The following is an 18,556-nucleotide window of genomic DNA, read 5'->3' on the forward strand; positions in this document are numbered from 1 at the left end:
AGATATTTTCTGAGTATTGTAGCTAACAAAAAGCTAGCGCTTTAGTGCAAGGCTAACTCATATGTTGAATAGAAAGTTTGTGCGGACAGATGATGCTATGAAAGATTCTGAAGAGACTGCAACAGCCTTCAATGTGAGTCAAACTAGCCATAACTCGAGAAAGAAGCTTTAGTTTGCTAATCCACGAATCAAAATCCAAGAGAACGTGGCTAGAAGCCTATAGAAGCTGTTAGTTTTCGTCGCATTGTAACCGTTGAGCAGTTATAGCTGGAATACACACACACACACACAGACAGACACACACACAGTCAGCTTTACCGTATCCCTCGTGCGGCTACGCCTCGAGGCATAATTAACATCTTATATAGATCAATCAACAAACACATGCATGCATGCATGCAGGGGTACTATAATTTTGGGGATTCCTATATAATTATATAGGCCCTGCATACGTATTGGCCGTTTGATCGTACTCTTTATAATGAATAATTATTATTATGCTACAATTCCTTTTCACCTCAAATGTTAAAAGCAAAAAACAGAAATGTCACTCATGCAACTGTACATTGTGGACGTGCACTGTGTGTGCACTATATATACAGCTGTATAGGCAGGTTAATTATTGGCTGGTTTGCATTTTCAAGTGAGGTTAAAAGGGATGTAACACTGTACACTGTATGTGTAAAAGGTATATTAATTAAAAAAGGCAATTAGGGCCATAGTTACTTGCTCTGAGGCACTTTTCCCATGTACTTCCCATGTACATGTAGACCTTATCAACTATTGTCTAAACCCTGGGCATGGATAAATAATTAATTGTTGGATAAAAATAGTATGGTTGTTTGGTCACACAACTCAAATAAAAACACAACAACACAAAAAGAGATTATTATAAGCTATACAGACAACACAACGAGTTCATATGAGTCCAAACCCACTAGTAAAGTTAATAGCTTGAAGCAGTTTCTGTTTCATTATGAGCTTACGATCGTAGGGAGGCAGATCGAGAACGTTGAAGCATGTGTGAGCCACAGGGAGCTTGTCACAGCCACGACCACCGTCCATTCTCTGGATGATCATCTGTGTGTGTGTGTGTGTGTGTGTGTGTGTGTGTGTGTGTGTGTGTGTGTGTGTGTGTGTGTGTGTGTGTGTGAGTGTGAGTGTGCGTGGGGAGTGGTGGGTGGGAAGGGGTGATAGCTAAATTAGAAAAACTCCACTATGACAATATATAGGCTTTGTCACTACGTACATCATGATGTACACTCACGTTCATGCTTTTGACTCCTGCTACGGGTACACGATGGCTTCCAGTGTAGAAAACTGCAAGGGATAAATTGTATGCACATTATTGCATTCTAATGTACGTAAAGCACCATCAATTAACAAGGCTTCTATATACACATTAATGTTGCATACATTTATGAGCTGATGGCCCTTAATTTGCATGAGCACATCACATGCATGAGACATGTTGTACATATACAGTACGTGGTATAGCAACAGCTACTACTCTGCTATAAAGTTTATGCACACAAAGGAGCTGTAATTAACAAACTATGCATTTTGTACATAATAATTATAATTACATGTATACACACAACGTATGCACGATGTACAATTACTTACAAAGAAACTTTTTCTTAAGATCATTGGGAAATTCGTTGAAGACCTCCCAGAATAGTGTGATGCTAGGGTGGTTAGAAGAGTAGCCGTTCGTATAGCTCATGTGAGTCTCCAGCTCTGACCAGTTGACAACGTGTTGACCGACCACCAACGTCTTGAGGTCATCCGGGTGCATCATCCTCTGTGTGTGTGTGTGTGTGTGTGTGTGGATGGGGGTGTGTGGGTACACGCATGGGTGTGGCAAACACATAAAGCTATTTCAGTATACAAAGTACATGTACATGTGCAGCACTGCCGTATTACTAGAATATTTTACTGGTAAAAAACCGTTGCAAATCAGCCAAATCAGCAAAAAATTTGACCCTTTGCGATCTAACTATTGCGTTCTGGCAAGGATCATGTGTAGTTACTAGTTTTATTGTTGCGAATTGATCAACCCTCGCAAACTTCGCATATGTCCAAATATTCTAGTAATACGGTGCTTATGTGTATTATGTGTACACACACAAAGACTCACGAGCACTTTCCCATCACAGACTTTCATGAAGCCCTCTTTAAAAGCATCAAACTGAGCTTTAACTGATGCGTTGAAAGTGTAGTCTACAAAGGCGGCACAGTACTCGTCCCTGGTCTCCATGGTAACCAGCTTGTTGGCTCCGTCTTTAACCAGATTGATTGTGAGCAACTCTCCAAACACTGACCGAGTTATCTGAGAGAGAGTGGGTATTATGGATAATAATAGTGACCACTATAATTATCATTTATTACGGAAATGGACCAGAAACTTTAATTTGGCTATAACTTACTGTAAAGTTTAGGTCAAAGGTCGAGGTGAAATCGTCTCCATCGTATTTAAGCAGCTCCTCTAGACCGTGACCCACCGAGGGAAAGGTCTCCACCAGGTCACTCAGATCTGGGCTCCTGCATGGAGGAGATAAAATCAATAGTGATCAAGTACTGCACGCCCCAAAAATTGACTATTAAATTTTGGGATGATCTACATGATTGTACATAATATAAGCACACCATACATGTACTATATATGGTACTACCAGGAGTACATGAATAGGAGTAAGCAACTACTATACAGCCCATACAAACGTGTTGTTATCTCACTGTGTCATGTCACGTCATACTACATGTGTAAAACGATACTACATGTGTAAAACGCCCACATCTCAAGTGGCCTACAACCACAATCAAAACAGTGTGGTTAATTACATACATTGTGCAAGCACACTTGGTAGAATAGGTCCAGGTGGCTAGCTCTTGCACAAAATGAAGAAAAGCAAGAAACATGAACACAGCAAAGCAACTGTGATAGAAGTTGCCAAAAGCTTGCTACTGAATAAAATAATCTAGCATTGGTGAGAAAATTAACTGAAGAAGTAGAGAAGCTACCACAACTAGAGATGTACCCTGAGAGAAAACAGGTTTTTAATATAATGTCTAAGGAACAGGATGATGGCTTGGTGAAGCTTGCAGACTGCCTGTGCAATCAATACAAACAATTTTACATCAAGTGTAAAGGCAAAGGTGCATACTTAAATTTTCAAATTCAGTGGTACGATTTCCTACGTTGCATTGCATCTGGGGTAGAAATAAAGCTCTCAAAAGACTCACAAGTAATCGACTCAGACTATGAAGAAACTCCTACTTTTAGTGCATGGGCATCCCTTGTTACTGCTGTGTCTCTCAAGGTTGACGTTGTTTTCCTCAGACACACAACTTGCAATATTCCATGACATTGCAAGTAAGAGATGGAGCAACTTTAGCAGCTTGTCACACCTCTAGTTTAGTTCTCTCTATAAACGGTAACCCAGCACCACACACAATGCTAACTGCTTTGCATTGCACCAAACAGCAAAGATTAGCATGGTGAACAGCCAATTCCGTCTTTTTCTAAGGTTAAGCATTCTCTAGATGATATTAGCTGAGTAGATCTAGATCTATGCTATTCTCTAAGTCTTGTATATAGTTTCAGCCTAGCCTGCACATGCACTTGCACTCTTGTTGACAATTTCTAAGTGAGCCAGGCTACCATGCAGCCATACATGGTCATGTGTACACAAAGTAACCCCAGTTTACACTACTACATGTGTTTGTGACGTAGTGAGATAATAACGAATTTATATGGTGTACATAGTAGTTGCTTACTCCTATTCATGTACTCCTGGTACTACCAAACAGCTACTACAGAGTGTAAATGCATATTCTACATGTAGCTTTGGAATTGGACGTTCCTACAAGATATGGACCATCACGTTACTGTACGTAGCTCCAAAAACAAGTCTGATTCTTAAAAAGCACCCACTTACGTGTACTGTTCACACACAATGGGTGTTGCTATCATTGAATTTTTCTAAATTTACCATAATATAGACAGGACGGTATTGTGTGCGACCTAGCCTCGAGGTGATGCATCTACTCACCATCCTAACAGTTTCTTGTAGAGTGCCATTGGGAATGGTATGTCAACAATGACAGAGTTGTAGATAGCCAGTCCACACAGGATACCAATCAGCACAAAGTGGTCCAAATCAATCTCAAATAAACCACTCTGAAGGGGGGGAGGCGGAGTCAGTGCTTATCTGGTGACAGTTGAATCTTAATATTAATTATGAGCTGAATAAGATACAGTACATGTTTTGTTACATTGTGCACATTGTTGTTACAATTTGAGTGGGCGGTGACTACTCAACCGTGAACTAACCATGTACCATTAGACCACGTACACATAATAATGAGTTCCATTTTAGATTTCATGAGGGAGTGTGCAATGAATCTATGAATCTCAGTGCAATAGCCTAAAGCATACACACACACACCCAGCCCTCATGAACCAGATGCAATGGTCTAAAAGTACACCCAACCACACACCCAGCCCAAATCCCTGAACCAGATGCTGTGACCTAAAGCACACACCCACCCAGCACTTACATAATCCCTGAACCAGATGCTGTGGCCTAAAGCACACACACACCCAGCACTTACATAATCCCTGAACCAGATGCTGTGGCTCTCATCGTCCTCCAAAAACATTCCAAAGTCAGGACTGAGTATCTTCTGCAGCACAAGAGTGAAGAACTCCTTCTGCACACCACCAGCATCTTCCCCTTCCTCTCCAATAAACGAGATCTGTCAAAAAGGACGTATAAATGAAAGCACATGCTGATACAAATACGGGCATAGATAAGTATTCAAATTGGACATTCGATACCTATTAAAGCTACAGAATATTTCCTCATTTCCCAAAGTATTAACCCAAAATAATTTTATTTTGGTATTGGAATTAGACGCATAATTGCCAATCTGAGGAACTACATGTATCAGCACATAGTCAACGTACATGCAGTGGTTTCTTGAAGTTGACTAGCTCATCAGTGGTGACCAACTGTGTCATAGTGTCTTGTATCAGATTGCTCCTGTTCACACTGAGTCGATAGGCAGTGGGGGAGGGATCATTGATGATCTGGGATAAGAGGAGGCTGTGGTAGTTGGACGACTGGGCCTGCGCCACGGCAATCTGGGGGGAGGGGGAAGAGGTGTGGTCGAATAAATCACTCACACATCTAGTATGTTGTCATGTACGCATATACATATGGCCACACAAACTTGATCACTTATTTCTCAGGCATATTCTACTAAAAATCGAAGAGGGGAGGAGACTTTTTTGTTGTTTTGGGTGGGGAAAAAACTTCCGGCCACTCGTCCTTACATGTCGGGTGAAAGTACATTTAAAATACCATCTTAGGAACAGTTACCTGCTTGCTACAATTACAACTACCATGTACTATATTAAAGCACTTACATTCATTTGCAGTTTTGACTCTATCATCATGAGTCTCTCTTTGGCTCTGGCATCGAGTACAAACGGATACTTGCAGAATATGACAGCAGGAGCCTGTCCATCATCAGTCTGCATGCAGAGAATAAGAACAGTGTTATACATTTGTAGCAATAGTCAAAAGCAATGACAGTTATAGAACACAATAATTATACGTAGCTGTATTATAGGCAATGCAGCCCAAACCCTAATTGCCCTATAACTCTAAAAAATAATATTAATACAACCGTTAAAAGCATGCGTCTCAGAAATCAGTGACAAAACAACCGTATTAATGAGTATATAATTATACAGGACACACGGGTATTTGTAGGCCAACATTTTCGTCCAGCTTAAAAATGGTAGCATAATTATAGCAGATCATAATTATACTCAATTAATTTCCATTCTCAGACGAATTCTTTAGCTGCTACAAAATCTGCAGGAATAACTAAGCCCAATTCTTAGGGTAAAAACAATCTTCACATTGAAATCAACAATTACATAATTTCAGCACACTACAATCTAGCTATTGTTGCTATTGAGTTCAACCATGCACTATACACACACTTGCACAACATGTATACAGTTGTATACGGCTAATAAAATCCTAAGTAACAAACTATAAACTATAGTAAAAGTATTATAGTACACAAATCGACTTAGTTCTGAAGGACTTGAAGTAGCAGACTCAATAAAGTGGGACAACCATCATCTCGATATTTCGTCAACACAGCAGTGATAGCACCGGGGTTACCAGCGTTACCATAGTAATTCTGAATATTGCCCAGGATTTCGTTCACCTTGTTACAACGGCCTTGCAAATTATTGTGGCTGCATTTGCTCCGAGAAAGCGTCAGAAATTTCTTATCACAATGGAGGTGTGGATACTTGTGTCCTGGATTCCCAATGTACTCTTGATTGCCACAATATGTTTTCTTGAAATTAACGGCTTCTGCTACTATGAGCAGAGAAGTGAAGGCCAACAACGCTACAAAAATCTGCTTCATGTTTGTTGCTCTGTCTCAGCTACAGTTATATAGTAGACTAGTGACATACAGTGTGTCTTTTATACTTATTTGATAGTGGTATAGCTATAGTCTAGGATCCTGTTAAATGGTACCTTTGCATCTACGAAAATTGGATTCTGGAATCTAAACGTGAAGGAAGTGAGCCAAGAGATTCTCCATAACCTAATAATATATACACAGTGCGGAACGTACGTATATATATACCGGTACATGCACAAGAGTAAATATAGTACAACAGTATACATGTACGTACTAACTCTCTGCAAAAGGGGTATCTTTGCATCTATGAAAATCAGATTCGTAGGAAGTGAGCAAAATGATATTCTTTACTTTTCCAGAGGAAACGTATACACACAAGAGTTGCGGTGTATTAAGATCATGAAATTAACGAAAACACGGTTTATTGTGGTCACCATGCATTGCATTACATGGCACAAAAGAAAATTTAGAGCAAGAAATTCTCAAGATTCACTATACAGTATATACATGTACATATTGTAACACTACAGCATGTATCTGTATACACACACACAATCTAATTCTAGGTTCAACTATATACTCGCTATAACTTTATAAGCAGCATGCAAGTAAGCAAATAAAGCTGTACAATTAATAGTACAATTCTCAGTTCTGAAGGAATTTAAGCAACAGATTCTGCAACAGATTCTCTAATTTGGATTCAGTGGGACAGTCATCTTCGCTATACGCCTCTAACACAGCAGTGATAGCAGCGGGGTTACTAGCCGTCCCATAGTAACCCGGAATATCAGCAAGGATCTCGTTCACCTTGTTACAATCACCTTCCAAATTATTGCGACCGCCATTCTTGCTTCGAGAAAGTGTCAGATGAGTCTTCCCACAATGGAGGTGTGGATATATTCCTCCTATTTTATTTGCTTGTTTTTTTGTTTTTGGTATTGGAGTCCCAACGAACTCTTGATTGTTACAATAGACCTTCTTGTAGTTGATGCTTTTAGCCTCTGCCATCAGAAGGAGAGAAGTGAACGCCAAAATCACCACAACAAAAATCTTCATGTTGCTGCTCTATGTACACCTCAGACTATACCATGCAGTGACTTCAGTGAGCATACATGTAGTGTGTCCATATTTATATACAGTGGCATGCAGTCTAGGACCCGGTACCTTTGCATCTAGATTCTGGAATCTAAACGTGTGAAGGAAGTGAGCCAAGAGATTCTCTAATTAACCTTATAGTATAAAATATAAGGTGTATGCAGTGCACGTCTATTGCACGTGCATGGTCTCCAAATATAGAAGTTAATTAAGCCCATGCATTTAGATTCTGGAATCTAAACGTGTGAAGGAAGTGAGCCAAGAGATTATCTAACCTTACAATATAAAGTATAAGGTGTATGCAGTGCACGTCTATTGCACGTGCATGGTCTCCAAATATAGAAGTTAATTAAGCCCATGCATTTAGATTCTGGAATCTAAACGTGTGAAGGAAGTGAGCCAAGAGATTATCTAACCTTACAATATAAAGTATAAGGTGTATGCAGTGCACGTCTATTGCACATGCATGGTCTCCAAATATAGAAGTTAATTAAGCCCATGCATTTAGATTCTGGAATCTAAACGTGTGAAGGAAGTGAGCCAAGAGATTATCTAACCTTACAATATAAAGTATAAGGTGTATGCAGTGCACGTCTATTGCACGTGCATGGTCTCCAAATATAGAAGTTAAGCCCATGCATGCAATTCTCAATTTTCATTATACAAATTGCAATTATTTATAAGGACTTGCAAAATTCGCCAGTTTATTAGTGACACAAACACTAGTACACGAACCTTATTTTCAATCCATGCAAAGAAGTCCACAATGAGGTCAATGAGTTCAAATATGATATTTTCCTGGAACACAGTGTGTTTGAGTGGGTGGGCGAACGTGACGTTCCACTGCATGTGCGTGCAAACAATTATGAGAATAATTATATGTAGTAAGAATTGGCAAAAGAGAAAACTACAGTACAAATGTACAAGCCTCAAATGCAGCCGTACATACATGTACATACATGTGTGTGATGCTCAGCCAAAGTAATTATATTATATAGCATGCATTTGGACGTGTAGGCCACTTCTTTATTACCGCCATGGCCCTGTTGGTCTGCCCAAGCCACATGCAGCATGGACGTGTGTTAGCAGGCCACCTCTTTATTACCGCCATGGCCCTGTTGGTCTGCCCAAGCCACATGCAGCATGGACGTGTGTTAGCAGGCCACCTCTTTATTACCGCCATGGCCCTGTTGGTCTGCCCAAGCCACATGCAGCATGGACGTGTGTTAGCAGGCCACCTCTTTATTACCGCCATGGCCCTGTTGGTCTGCCCAAGCCACATGCAGCATGGACGTGTGTTAGCAGGCCACCTCTTTATTACCGCCATGGCCCTGTTGGTCTTCCCAAGCCACATGCAGCATGGACGTGTGTTAGCAGCTAGGCCACCTCTTTATTACCGCCATGGCCCTGTTGGTCTGCCCAAGCCACATGCAGCATGGACGTGTGTTAGCAAGCCACCTCTTTATTACCGCCATGGCCCTGTTGGTCTGCCCACGCCACATGCAGCATGGACGTGTGTTAGCAGCTAGGCCACCTCTTTATTACCCTGCCCAAGCCACATGCAGTCATGCAGATAGGTTTCACAGTATATATATTTGTTGACATTTTACAAATGAAATAGAAAAGTAACACAGACCATGGCATGTACATGTATATGGCTGTATAATGAATGATGTGTGTACCTCATGAAATATTTGTAGGAAGTCCAGTAGTGTTAGAATCAGGCTGCTGTCACTCTGTATAATACATATAGGCTGAATAGTTTCACACACAATTAAAGTACACATACATGTACAATATGTACAATATGGAAAACATATGAGCCAGAATTAATGGATGATACACGTACTGTATATAATTATGTACATGTATACCTGCCCCACTTGGGGTCTGTATCGTCATAGCAATTGGGTGGAGTTTAACTACCAAAAACTCCTCATTCCTTATAAACTCCCTTGCCTTGAGGGCGCACTGATTTTATACTAGATCTACACAGCTAAGCTCACCGCTTGGACATGGACAAGTTACGTGTAGTACAAAGAGCTATATAAAACCTTAGCACTGGCTACAAGCTGTACGGACATACTTTTTGCTCGTTTTCAATAGTTTTTGGGACTGTTAGCTAGTTGTATCCAAGGTGAGGTAGCTTACACATAGGTATAGCAAGTACTCTTCATTCAAGTGTATAATTATGGGTATATAACACTTAGAATTTATGGCAATGTAACCGTCCTTGGTCTCGGGGCTTTGCCCTCGTCCCTCGGAGGTTTACTGCCATAAATTCAGACAATACGTAACTTACCGGTGGTATTCGGATGAAAGCAATCATCTGTGAAAGTGAACAAATCCATCAGGGTCGAACACTTACATGTTCATGTACATGCATGTATTATGAAATCTTCTACACAAAGCTATAGGACTGTACAATTTACATAGAATGTTTAATTTCCCTACACAATTACAATGTATGTAAGTCACTGTAACATATGGAATGTGAAAATCTCCTTATATACATGCGTGTATACATGTATGTATATATGTACAACTATCAAACATGAGAGTATCAAACGTAGGCATGCTGTGTATCAGATGTATGCGTATAGAGTAACGTGACTTCCTGTATCTGTCATCATGCATGGGCTTGGAATTTGCACACTGACCAATCCAAGTGTAATCTATCAAGAAAGTAGATTACATCACCCACGCTTGGATTGGTCAGTGTGTAAATTCCAAGTCCATGACAGATACAGGAAGTCACGTTACTCTCCGCATACATCTGATACACAGTATGCCTACGTTCGATACTCTCTCTCTATCATAATTATACTCTTGATATCACATTATTATATGTACAGTACAGTACGTTATACGCAATGGGCTATATAGAGCAATATGCGTGTACATGATGTACCTTCTTTCCTTGTCTTGAGCCGATTTCTGTCAGTTTAGAGTTGAGTAGAGAGCTAGCCATCTGCAGAGTGAGTGCAGTGCTTGATAGTGGGCATGTACATTGAAGTCATCATCGTCCATGAAAGCATGCAACCATTATAAGCTACATTTAACACTAGCACATTTATAGATCAAAGGGATACCGTATTACTAGAATATTTTGCGAGTGAAAAACCTTTGCGAATGAGCCAAATCAGCAGAAAATTTGACCCTTTGCGATCTAACTATTGCGTTCTGGCAAGGATCGTGTGTATTTACTAGTAATCATTTAGGTTTTGCGGATTTTATTGTTGCGAATTGATCGACCATCGCAAAGTTCGCAAAACATTCTAGTAATACGGTACACACAATAATTCATCGATCCTTCAATTGTGGAAGTGGACAATCCAAGATATAGCTGTCAAAACATGACATAATAATTATAATGACGTTAAACTTACTTTAACAGTAGCTTGAAGGTGATCACGAGAAGCCGCATTAAAGAACCACTTTCCTATAAGAGAGAGAGTAAATATAGTAGCCTATCACAAACAGTGTCACAGGTCCAAACACATGCTAATGGAGACTTTAATTGCATTAACCTGGCTGTATTATAGAGGGTGGCCTGCTTATATACAATAAAATGTATAGGGTGATCACAATATATTATATTATTATTGTGACTGTGTACCTGCATGTGCAATGTACAATATATACATGCTGCACAGGTACCTCTGCATACATGTACATGTACATACAAGCTCTAGAATTAGCTAGAGAAAACAAACACGCCTCATGCAGCTAACAATGCACCCACCTAGACAAGCCTTCATCCTGGGAGAGGTGGTCACAGTCTTGAAGATCCTCATGTAGTGTGCGTGGGAGGGGGAGGACACACAGCTGTGCAGGTACACTGGGAGCACATACAGTACTCTGCATGGGGACAAATTTCAGTACATTCATAAGCCTCGATCCCAGGCCACACTTCACCAGTGAAGGAGGCTATACATTCATACACATGCGTACAGTGGAATATCCATCTATCACAACCGCTAATAACTGAACGTACAAACTTATGGAAAGAAGTACACGTATAAAGAGGTGACTTTTGTTGGGGGATTTATTTGTACGTACATGTATTCACAAAGGCTTTTATATCGCAATTGCAATGGCCTTTCTTTCAGGGGTGGCCATTAAAAGGGGTTCTGCACTGCACACAATGATTTTAAACTGAACGCACGCACGCACGCACACACACACACACACACACACACACACACACACAGGTTCGTAAGTAAGCGTTGGCTGGCCACATGAGTAGAGAGGGACACAAGGCCACCCACCTAACGGCACTACTAGCCAATGTATCCAATGTGGCACGAGTGAAGCCGTAAGTACTGCAAGTCAGTATACCTGCTAAACACTCAATATGAATCACCTTAGACATTCCACCCCCAGAGGCTGCAGTGGTATGCTAGGTAGGAGCTGCTCCTTCACTAGTACCTACACAGAGAGAGAGAATGTGCATGGGCTAGAGCATGGATGCATGGGCTAGAGCATGCATGCATGGTTGTGTATGTTACTTCCTCTGAGAAGAGCCAGAGGAGGTACATTTGTATATAGAACATGCATCACGTGCGCCTCAGTACGTAATTAACAGTCTACGTTCAGACCAAAAACTACATTATTATAGATACTGTCACAGTGAGATCACAATTGTATGGAAATACTAAGTGTTTCAGCTAGTATAATATAATTATACACTGTAGCTTAGAGTGTTAATTGCAAACCTTTGTTGCCTCTAGTCTGAACGCTGGCTGTGAGAAGAGAGATTTGAATGGAGCCAGCTCCACACAACAATCATCCTCCCTCACTCTACAACCACTGTGTGTATGCGTGTGTGTGTGTGTGTGTGTGTGTGTGTGTGTGTGTGTGTGTGTGTGTGTGGGTGGGTGTGTGTGGGTGGGTAGTGTGAGGTGTGAGAGCCCCTCACTCTACAACCACTGTATAGGGTAGTGTGTACAGTTAAAAAGTCCAATGCACATGCATGCAGTGTACTCTATATACCGTATAGCAGGTACATTTTCATGGGGTAAAAAATTCGTTCAACTCGAGAAACGGTGGTTTTTGTGAGCAAAATTTTCGTTTAGTCTCGTTGCCTGCTTGCATTCATACGTTCCGGTAAGCCACGCCTACGTTAACATTTCGTGGAGGTCAGATTGCCCACGAAAATAACGAATATTTTACCCCACGAAAATTACCCGCTTTACAGTATACATTGTACATGACTTGTAGCTATTATAGCTGAAGCATGTTCAACTTTTTTTGCACAGTTTTGTAACATGACAGCATATCAATTCCAAATGTGGGGGTTATAAATGTTAATCAGTGATTTATGATAATCGATGCATTGCCTACCTGTTGAGAAATAATGAGTTAAAGGCAGCCGCAGAAGAGAGGTGAGAAAGAACAAGAGAATAATCATCTCCAGAGAGTGGCGAATCAGTTTCTTCAACTGTGTGTGTGTGTGTAGAAGCAAAAACACAATTCAACGAACGACAACCACATCATGAAAATAAAGAAATTCATAATTACACGGTGAGAATTTACGTACAGTATAATACAAATGTACATAATATTACAGAGTTTGGAGCATGTTCTTACATTGTGGTGGCTGGTGTAGTACATGTGTTGACTGTCTGAGATCCACTGTGTAGCTGGAGAGACACTCCCTAGTGCCCTGTATCTGAGAGAAAGAGAGAGAGAGAGAGAGTGACCATTACTGAACTACGTACATTGGTATACATAAGTACGCCAAACTAGAAAGCAAATATCAATCCTAGAGCAAAAAAATACCATACATATTGTTGTGGGTGAAAAACCTTTGCAAACGACAGCAGCTAAATTTTGTGATCAGGCAAGATCGAATCATGATACTACATGTGTGACAGTGATTGACTTACATGGGTTACTCTGAATATGGTAGTAAAGGTTTGGTCACCCCCGGCAAACACCCGCCGCAGACAAGCAGTATTCGTCCAATCAGAATGCCTCGATTCTTGTTCGTTATCTGAGCAACTATCCATGGAGGCAGTTCGACACACACTCTCAACCGAAGACTGGGCAGAGTAGGTCAGCTCTAGGGGGGTGGATACAGGTATATAAACACACCTATGGTGGAACCAGCCCTAGGGGGATACATTTATAAGCAGCTACAATGGAACCAGCACTGGGGTAGATATACATGTAGGCATATACATGTAGGCGTGAAATCAGCACTAGGGGAGGGGGGGGGGTGCATGGATACAGGCATAAGCAGTTACAGTGAAACCAGCCCTAGGGGGATACACTTAACGGGTACATACAATAATTATATGAGCAGTTATAATGGAACCAGCACTGGGGGTGGATACAGGTAGAGTACGAAACAGAATGGACTGAAGTATAAATGTATAAACTATTACTACTTTTCATAATTATATCTAGAGTATCGCTATACACGTATACGTTACATGTACACAAATACAAACTACCCACCTTCCTCCAGCTCCATGGGTTCATCTGTGGGAGGGTCCACTGATGTACCACACAGTGGAACCTCTTTCGGTGACAATATTCTCTTTGTTAAACCGCTACCCACTGATCTGGGGGGCAGAACGCTGAAATCGTGGTCTATCTGCGAAGGGGTGCTGACGTTGGTTCTAGCAGGAATCCCCAGTTGACCCCCTGACCCCTGGCCAAAACTGTAGACAAGGCCTGTGCTGTCCACTGCAAGTGTATGCATCCTGCAAGTGTATGTGTGTGTGTGTGTGTGTGTGGGTGGGTGTGGGCGTGGGCGCGTACAGTTAAATGTACATAGTAGATAAGTTTCACTTACATACTCATGTAGGCACACACCAGCAGTCTATGTTTTTTAATGAAAACATAAAATTTGGGCTCGAAAGCTAACACACCATTTGACAGGCCTTTCTAAGCTATAAATAATTCTTTAGCTTGGAAATCGGACAAGTTATCAATCATAAAAGATACATTGTACATGTACGTATAATTATGGGGCACTGAGAAGTACATGTAATGTAAAGTACATGTACGTACCTTCCACAGGCCACCTGACAGATCTGTTTCCCATGGAGAGCTTTAACTTTGGTGGGGGTGTCAGGTGAGAGCAGTGTACCGTGACCCAACTGACCAGAGCTGGCAGCACCAAATGTCAGCACTTCACCTTTCTGTAGTGGAAAGAGGCAGTATAACTTCCTATCAGCTCATAGCCGCTGGAGGCATATACGATTGAATGCATGAAATCGAGGATACAAACTTAGCAACCACTTAGATTTTCTGGGCCCCACCCTGTATAACTACATGTACAGTGCATGGCACATGACAGCTAGAGCACCTAACAGGCTATAAAAAGAGGCAAATATTTGTTGGGATTGAGGAAAATAGAAATGCTGGGTACATCCATGTATACATGTAACTATACATATGACAGCAGAGTGTACTTGCCTGAGTGAGAGCTGCAGAGTGACTCTCTCCACACGAGATGAACCGGACACTCTCAGAGCTCAGACTCAGAGCCTCAGTAGGCTGCCCCACACCTGGGAGACACACATACCAGTACATCAGTATTACATGTAGTATGAGCTACACTGCATGTACATATAGCTTACAGTTAAATACACGAGAGCCTGACTTAAAACTGACCCAGTGTATGTATACATGTACGTACACTAGGCCTTGTGATGAGGCTACCATGCATACACCAATAAACGTATAAAAGTGGTTAGAAGGGTAAAATATCATTATAGTGGGTTGGAAATATAATTATACGTTGATGGAAACCAGCCCTTTCACCTCACTTGAAATTCCAAGTTATAAATGAAAGTAAAAATGCTACACTAAGAGCCTATAGCGTGGTCCTACTGTGTACACTGGTGGGTTGACTTGTAATAGTATTACCATAATAATTATGAAGATAACCCGCTATATATGGTAATCGGGTGAACTGATGAAATATTCCTTATGTACATGTAGGTGGATTGTATGTACAGCCTATGGACTCACCTATGTTGTGTCCCAGACCCAGCTGCTTGAAGCTGTGCACATGCATGAGACACAATTTATATATGAATGAAAACTCAATTAAACGATAGAAAAGTACACAAATTGCACTTGAATGTGAAAATTATAGTCATAGAGCACATACTGAAGCTCGGACAGATGCCTCATATATACATTGTACATGTACGTAGACCACATATAAATATGAATTCATTTTAAGAATGAAAATTCATAACCGTTTGTTATCTAAGGGGGTGACCTACACCTGTACCTATGTATCTTATTATATACCGTGATTACCGTATAGCGTGAAATTTCGTAAGATGCGGGCAGAGCATTTATTTTCGTATGGTGGGAAATTTAGTTAATTTTGTGTTGTAGAGTATCATACGATGAGTTCAACGTCACTATCCTAGCTGAGCTGTACGAATATTTAAATGGGTAATTTATATGAAAATTTGCACCAACGAAAATTACCCGCTATACGGTATTTAACAGTTAGTAGTGTACTGAGAGCAGACTCACTTGTTCAAGTTCAACTATACAAAAATTTGCACCAACGAAAATTACCCGCTATACGGTATTTAACAGTTAGTACTGTACTGAGAGCAGACTCACTTGTTCAAGTTCAACTATACAAAAATTTGCACCAACGAAAATTACCCGCTATACGGTATTTAACAGTTAGTACTGTACTGAGAGCAGACTCACTTGTTCAAGTTCAACTATACAAAAATTTGCACCAACGAAAATTACCCGCTATACGGTATTTAACAGTTAGTATTATATATTACTGCATGTACTGAGAGCAGACACTCACTTGTTCCTGCCCCATCCAAACACGTAGAGGCTTCGAGTGAGGACAAAGTTGTGAGCTCCTCCGGCCGCTAGCTGGAGTACGGGTAGGCCGGCCAGCTGTGAGATGGGGGTGGGCTTGGAGATGACTGACTTATCCAGAGAGTGGCCTAACTGGAAGTGAGTGTTCTCCCCCCACGAGTACACAGTGCCGTCTAGAGGGGGAGAGGGGACCGGTAGGGTACAGGGAAATATGTACATGTACTTATAAATATATACATAGACACTGACTGCCTCTTGAGTTTAAGATCGTGCTATTTCCTATTATTATGTTATCTCTAGGGAGTCCCATGTGCTTAAGTATTTCACTACCTGTAATTCTAATAATTAACATAACAGTGCAAAGAGGCTCATGCTTCTAAATCAAGCCTTGAAGGTTATATGCAAATTATATAATGCTGTGCAATTTAAAAATAGTACAACGGCCAGCTATGCATACAGAGCTGTATGTACAGTGTTAAGACCCAGTGTACAGCGTTAAGACCCAGTGTACAGCGTTAAGACCCAGTGTATACCTTGACTGAGTGCTAGTGTGTGGTTGGACCCACACGAGACCTGCACCACTGGTACACCTCTGAGACTACGCACTCGCCTGATATATAGTGGAGGAGGAGGACAATCTCATTAGCCAGTGATCACACAAAATGCACCAACACAGTAGAACAGTAAACAGTAGCGTAATTTTTACCTTAAGTGTCAACCACTACACTGTTTAAAACAGTGGGACCACATGACACATGTGTATTGGGTTTCAAATGTGACGTTGTTTCGATATGCAATTCGCAATTAAAAGAATGCAAAGAGTGAGCGTGCTCATGTATGCAATTCACACTAGTTAACACAATTATTGTACTGTGTTATTCGCAATCGATGCCTCGCATTCAAAACCTATAATTATACGATATATAATTAGTACGTACATTATTCAACTGTAAAACAAGCATTTCTGCTCTGCTTTTTGAAGATGTTGAAACTCACATAGGGAAGAACTTGTTGTCAGTCTGAGTGTCTGATCCCAGCTGACCGTAACTGTTGTCCCCCCAGGTGAACAGTGTGCCGTCGTCGTCAATGGCAACCGAGTGAACGTTCCCACAAGCTACGGCAGTGATACTGTACGTATCCAACGCACTAATGAGACCAGGCCTGCATGGGAGTATACAAAAATTAATGGTGATAATAACATTTGTATGAATATTGTCCATTCACATAATTTACAGTGTAACTTGTCTATTGTGGTGTCCCTATAAGCAGGTCGCCACCCTCTATAATACTGCCAGGTTAATAGGCCCCAAAGTCTCTCCATAGCATGTGTTTGGACCTGTGCTAGCAGGCCACCCTCTATAATACAGCCAGGTTAATAGGCCTCAAAGTCTCTCCATAGCATGTGTTTGGACCTGTGTTAGCAGACCACCATCTTTACCACAGCCACTGTTATGGTCTACCCAAGAATCACTGTACTCAAGTATTTAACAGATCAATGTGTACATGTACCTTGTTGAGGAATGGTCTTGTCCTAGTTGACCTTTCTCGTTGCTCCCACACGAGTACATGGTGCCATCGTCCAATAGGATTACAGTATGCTTGAGACCACACCCCACTCTCATTATACTCTCATCATGAAGAAACTTGTTCCACCTGAAAACAAGAAAATTAAACACTGCACACAAACCCCACCCACCCACACACACACTACACACATACACACTCCCACACACACACACACACATACACGTACCTCGGCAGGGATATAGTGTTCTCCTCGATGCCTCCTAAACCAAGCTGACCATCAGTGCTCCGGCCACAGCAATACATAATAGTTGCCCTGAATAAAAAAGGTTATTAGCTAGCTATAAATTATATAGTACTGTCAGCAGGATACATGATGTCAACACACTGCACTGGTATGCGGCATAACAACAGGTCTATTCATGTAATACTCACCTTTCTAGGGGCAGAAATTCGACAAAGTTATTTATGAGCTAGGATACGCAGTCAAGGAAACGGTTGAAAGCTTCTTTAGAGGCTTTTACAAGGAAAGAAGCTTATAACATGACATGCTCTTGCTCTTGTAAGCACGTCGAGTCTTTTTGTTATCAACATAACTTTATTATAGCTTTTAACTTTAACGACCATACTGAATTCACAAACTTACTGTCTGAAT

At 41.0% G+C, this 18,556-nt stretch overlaps 1 protein-coding gene across 2 annotated transcripts; it reads right to left on the reverse strand.

The window, feature by feature from the left end:
• Window positions 1–801: 801 nt before the first annotated feature.
• Window positions 802–18,510, reverse strand: LOC135334717 (probable E3 ubiquitin-protein ligase HERC4). 2 transcript variants are annotated; one of them, XM_064530005.1, is made up of 30 exons: window positions 18,337–18,510; window positions 18,131–18,217; window positions 17,887–18,030; window positions 17,374–17,538; window positions 16,911–16,987; window positions 16,361–16,550; window positions 15,544–15,575; window positions 14,991–15,077; window positions 14,578–14,713; window positions 14,020–14,267; window positions 13,446–13,621; window positions 13,147–13,222; window positions 12,901–12,997; window positions 12,273–12,366; window positions 11,921–11,985; window positions 11,300–11,415; window positions 10,944–10,996; window positions 10,466–10,525; window positions 9,857–9,883; window positions 9,237–9,290; window positions 8,290–8,397; window positions 5,435–5,542; window positions 4,973–5,149; window positions 4,618–4,761; window positions 4,056–4,183; window positions 2,430–2,544; window positions 2,141–2,332; window positions 1,627–1,804; window positions 1,268–1,320; window positions 802–1,080 (listed from the first exon to the last, which is right to left on the reverse strand). In XM_064530005.1, exons 2-30 carry the CDS (start codon window positions 18,205–18,207, stop codon window positions 919–921), a joined length of 3,339 nt encoding a protein of 1,112 aa, XP_064386075.1. In that variant the 5' UTR covers window positions 18,208–18,217; window positions 18,337–18,510; the 3' UTR covers window positions 802–918. The 2 variants fall into 2 exon arrangements, with proteins under 2 accessions (XP_064386075.1, XP_064386066.1); XM_064529996.1 differs by having other exon boundaries at window positions 13,147–13,228.
• Between the last annotated feature and the right edge of the window lie 46 nt (window positions 18,511–18,556).

Source organism: Halichondria panicea, chromosome 1, assembly GCF_963675165.1.
Source record: "Halichondria panicea chromosome 1, odHalPani1.1, whole genome shotgun sequence".
Taxonomy (NCBI): Eukaryota; Metazoa; Porifera; class Demospongiae; order Suberitida; family Halichondriidae; genus Halichondria; species Halichondria panicea.

Excerpts from the sequence above, each read along its gene's own strand:
- LOC135334717 (XM_064529996.1), bottom strand. The coding sequence starts at position 18,207 with ATGTATTGCTGTGGCCGGAGCACTGATGGTCAGCTTGGTTTAGGAGGC. Across the intron at positions 12,998-13,146 it reads ACTACACCAGCCACCACAAT|TTGAAGAAACTGATTCGCCA; the intron begins GTAAGAACATGC and ends ACACACACACAG. Across the intron at positions 9,291-9,856 it reads CTTTCATCCGAATACCACCG|AGTGACAGCAGCCTGATTCT; the intron begins GTAAGTTACGTA and ends TGTATTATACAG.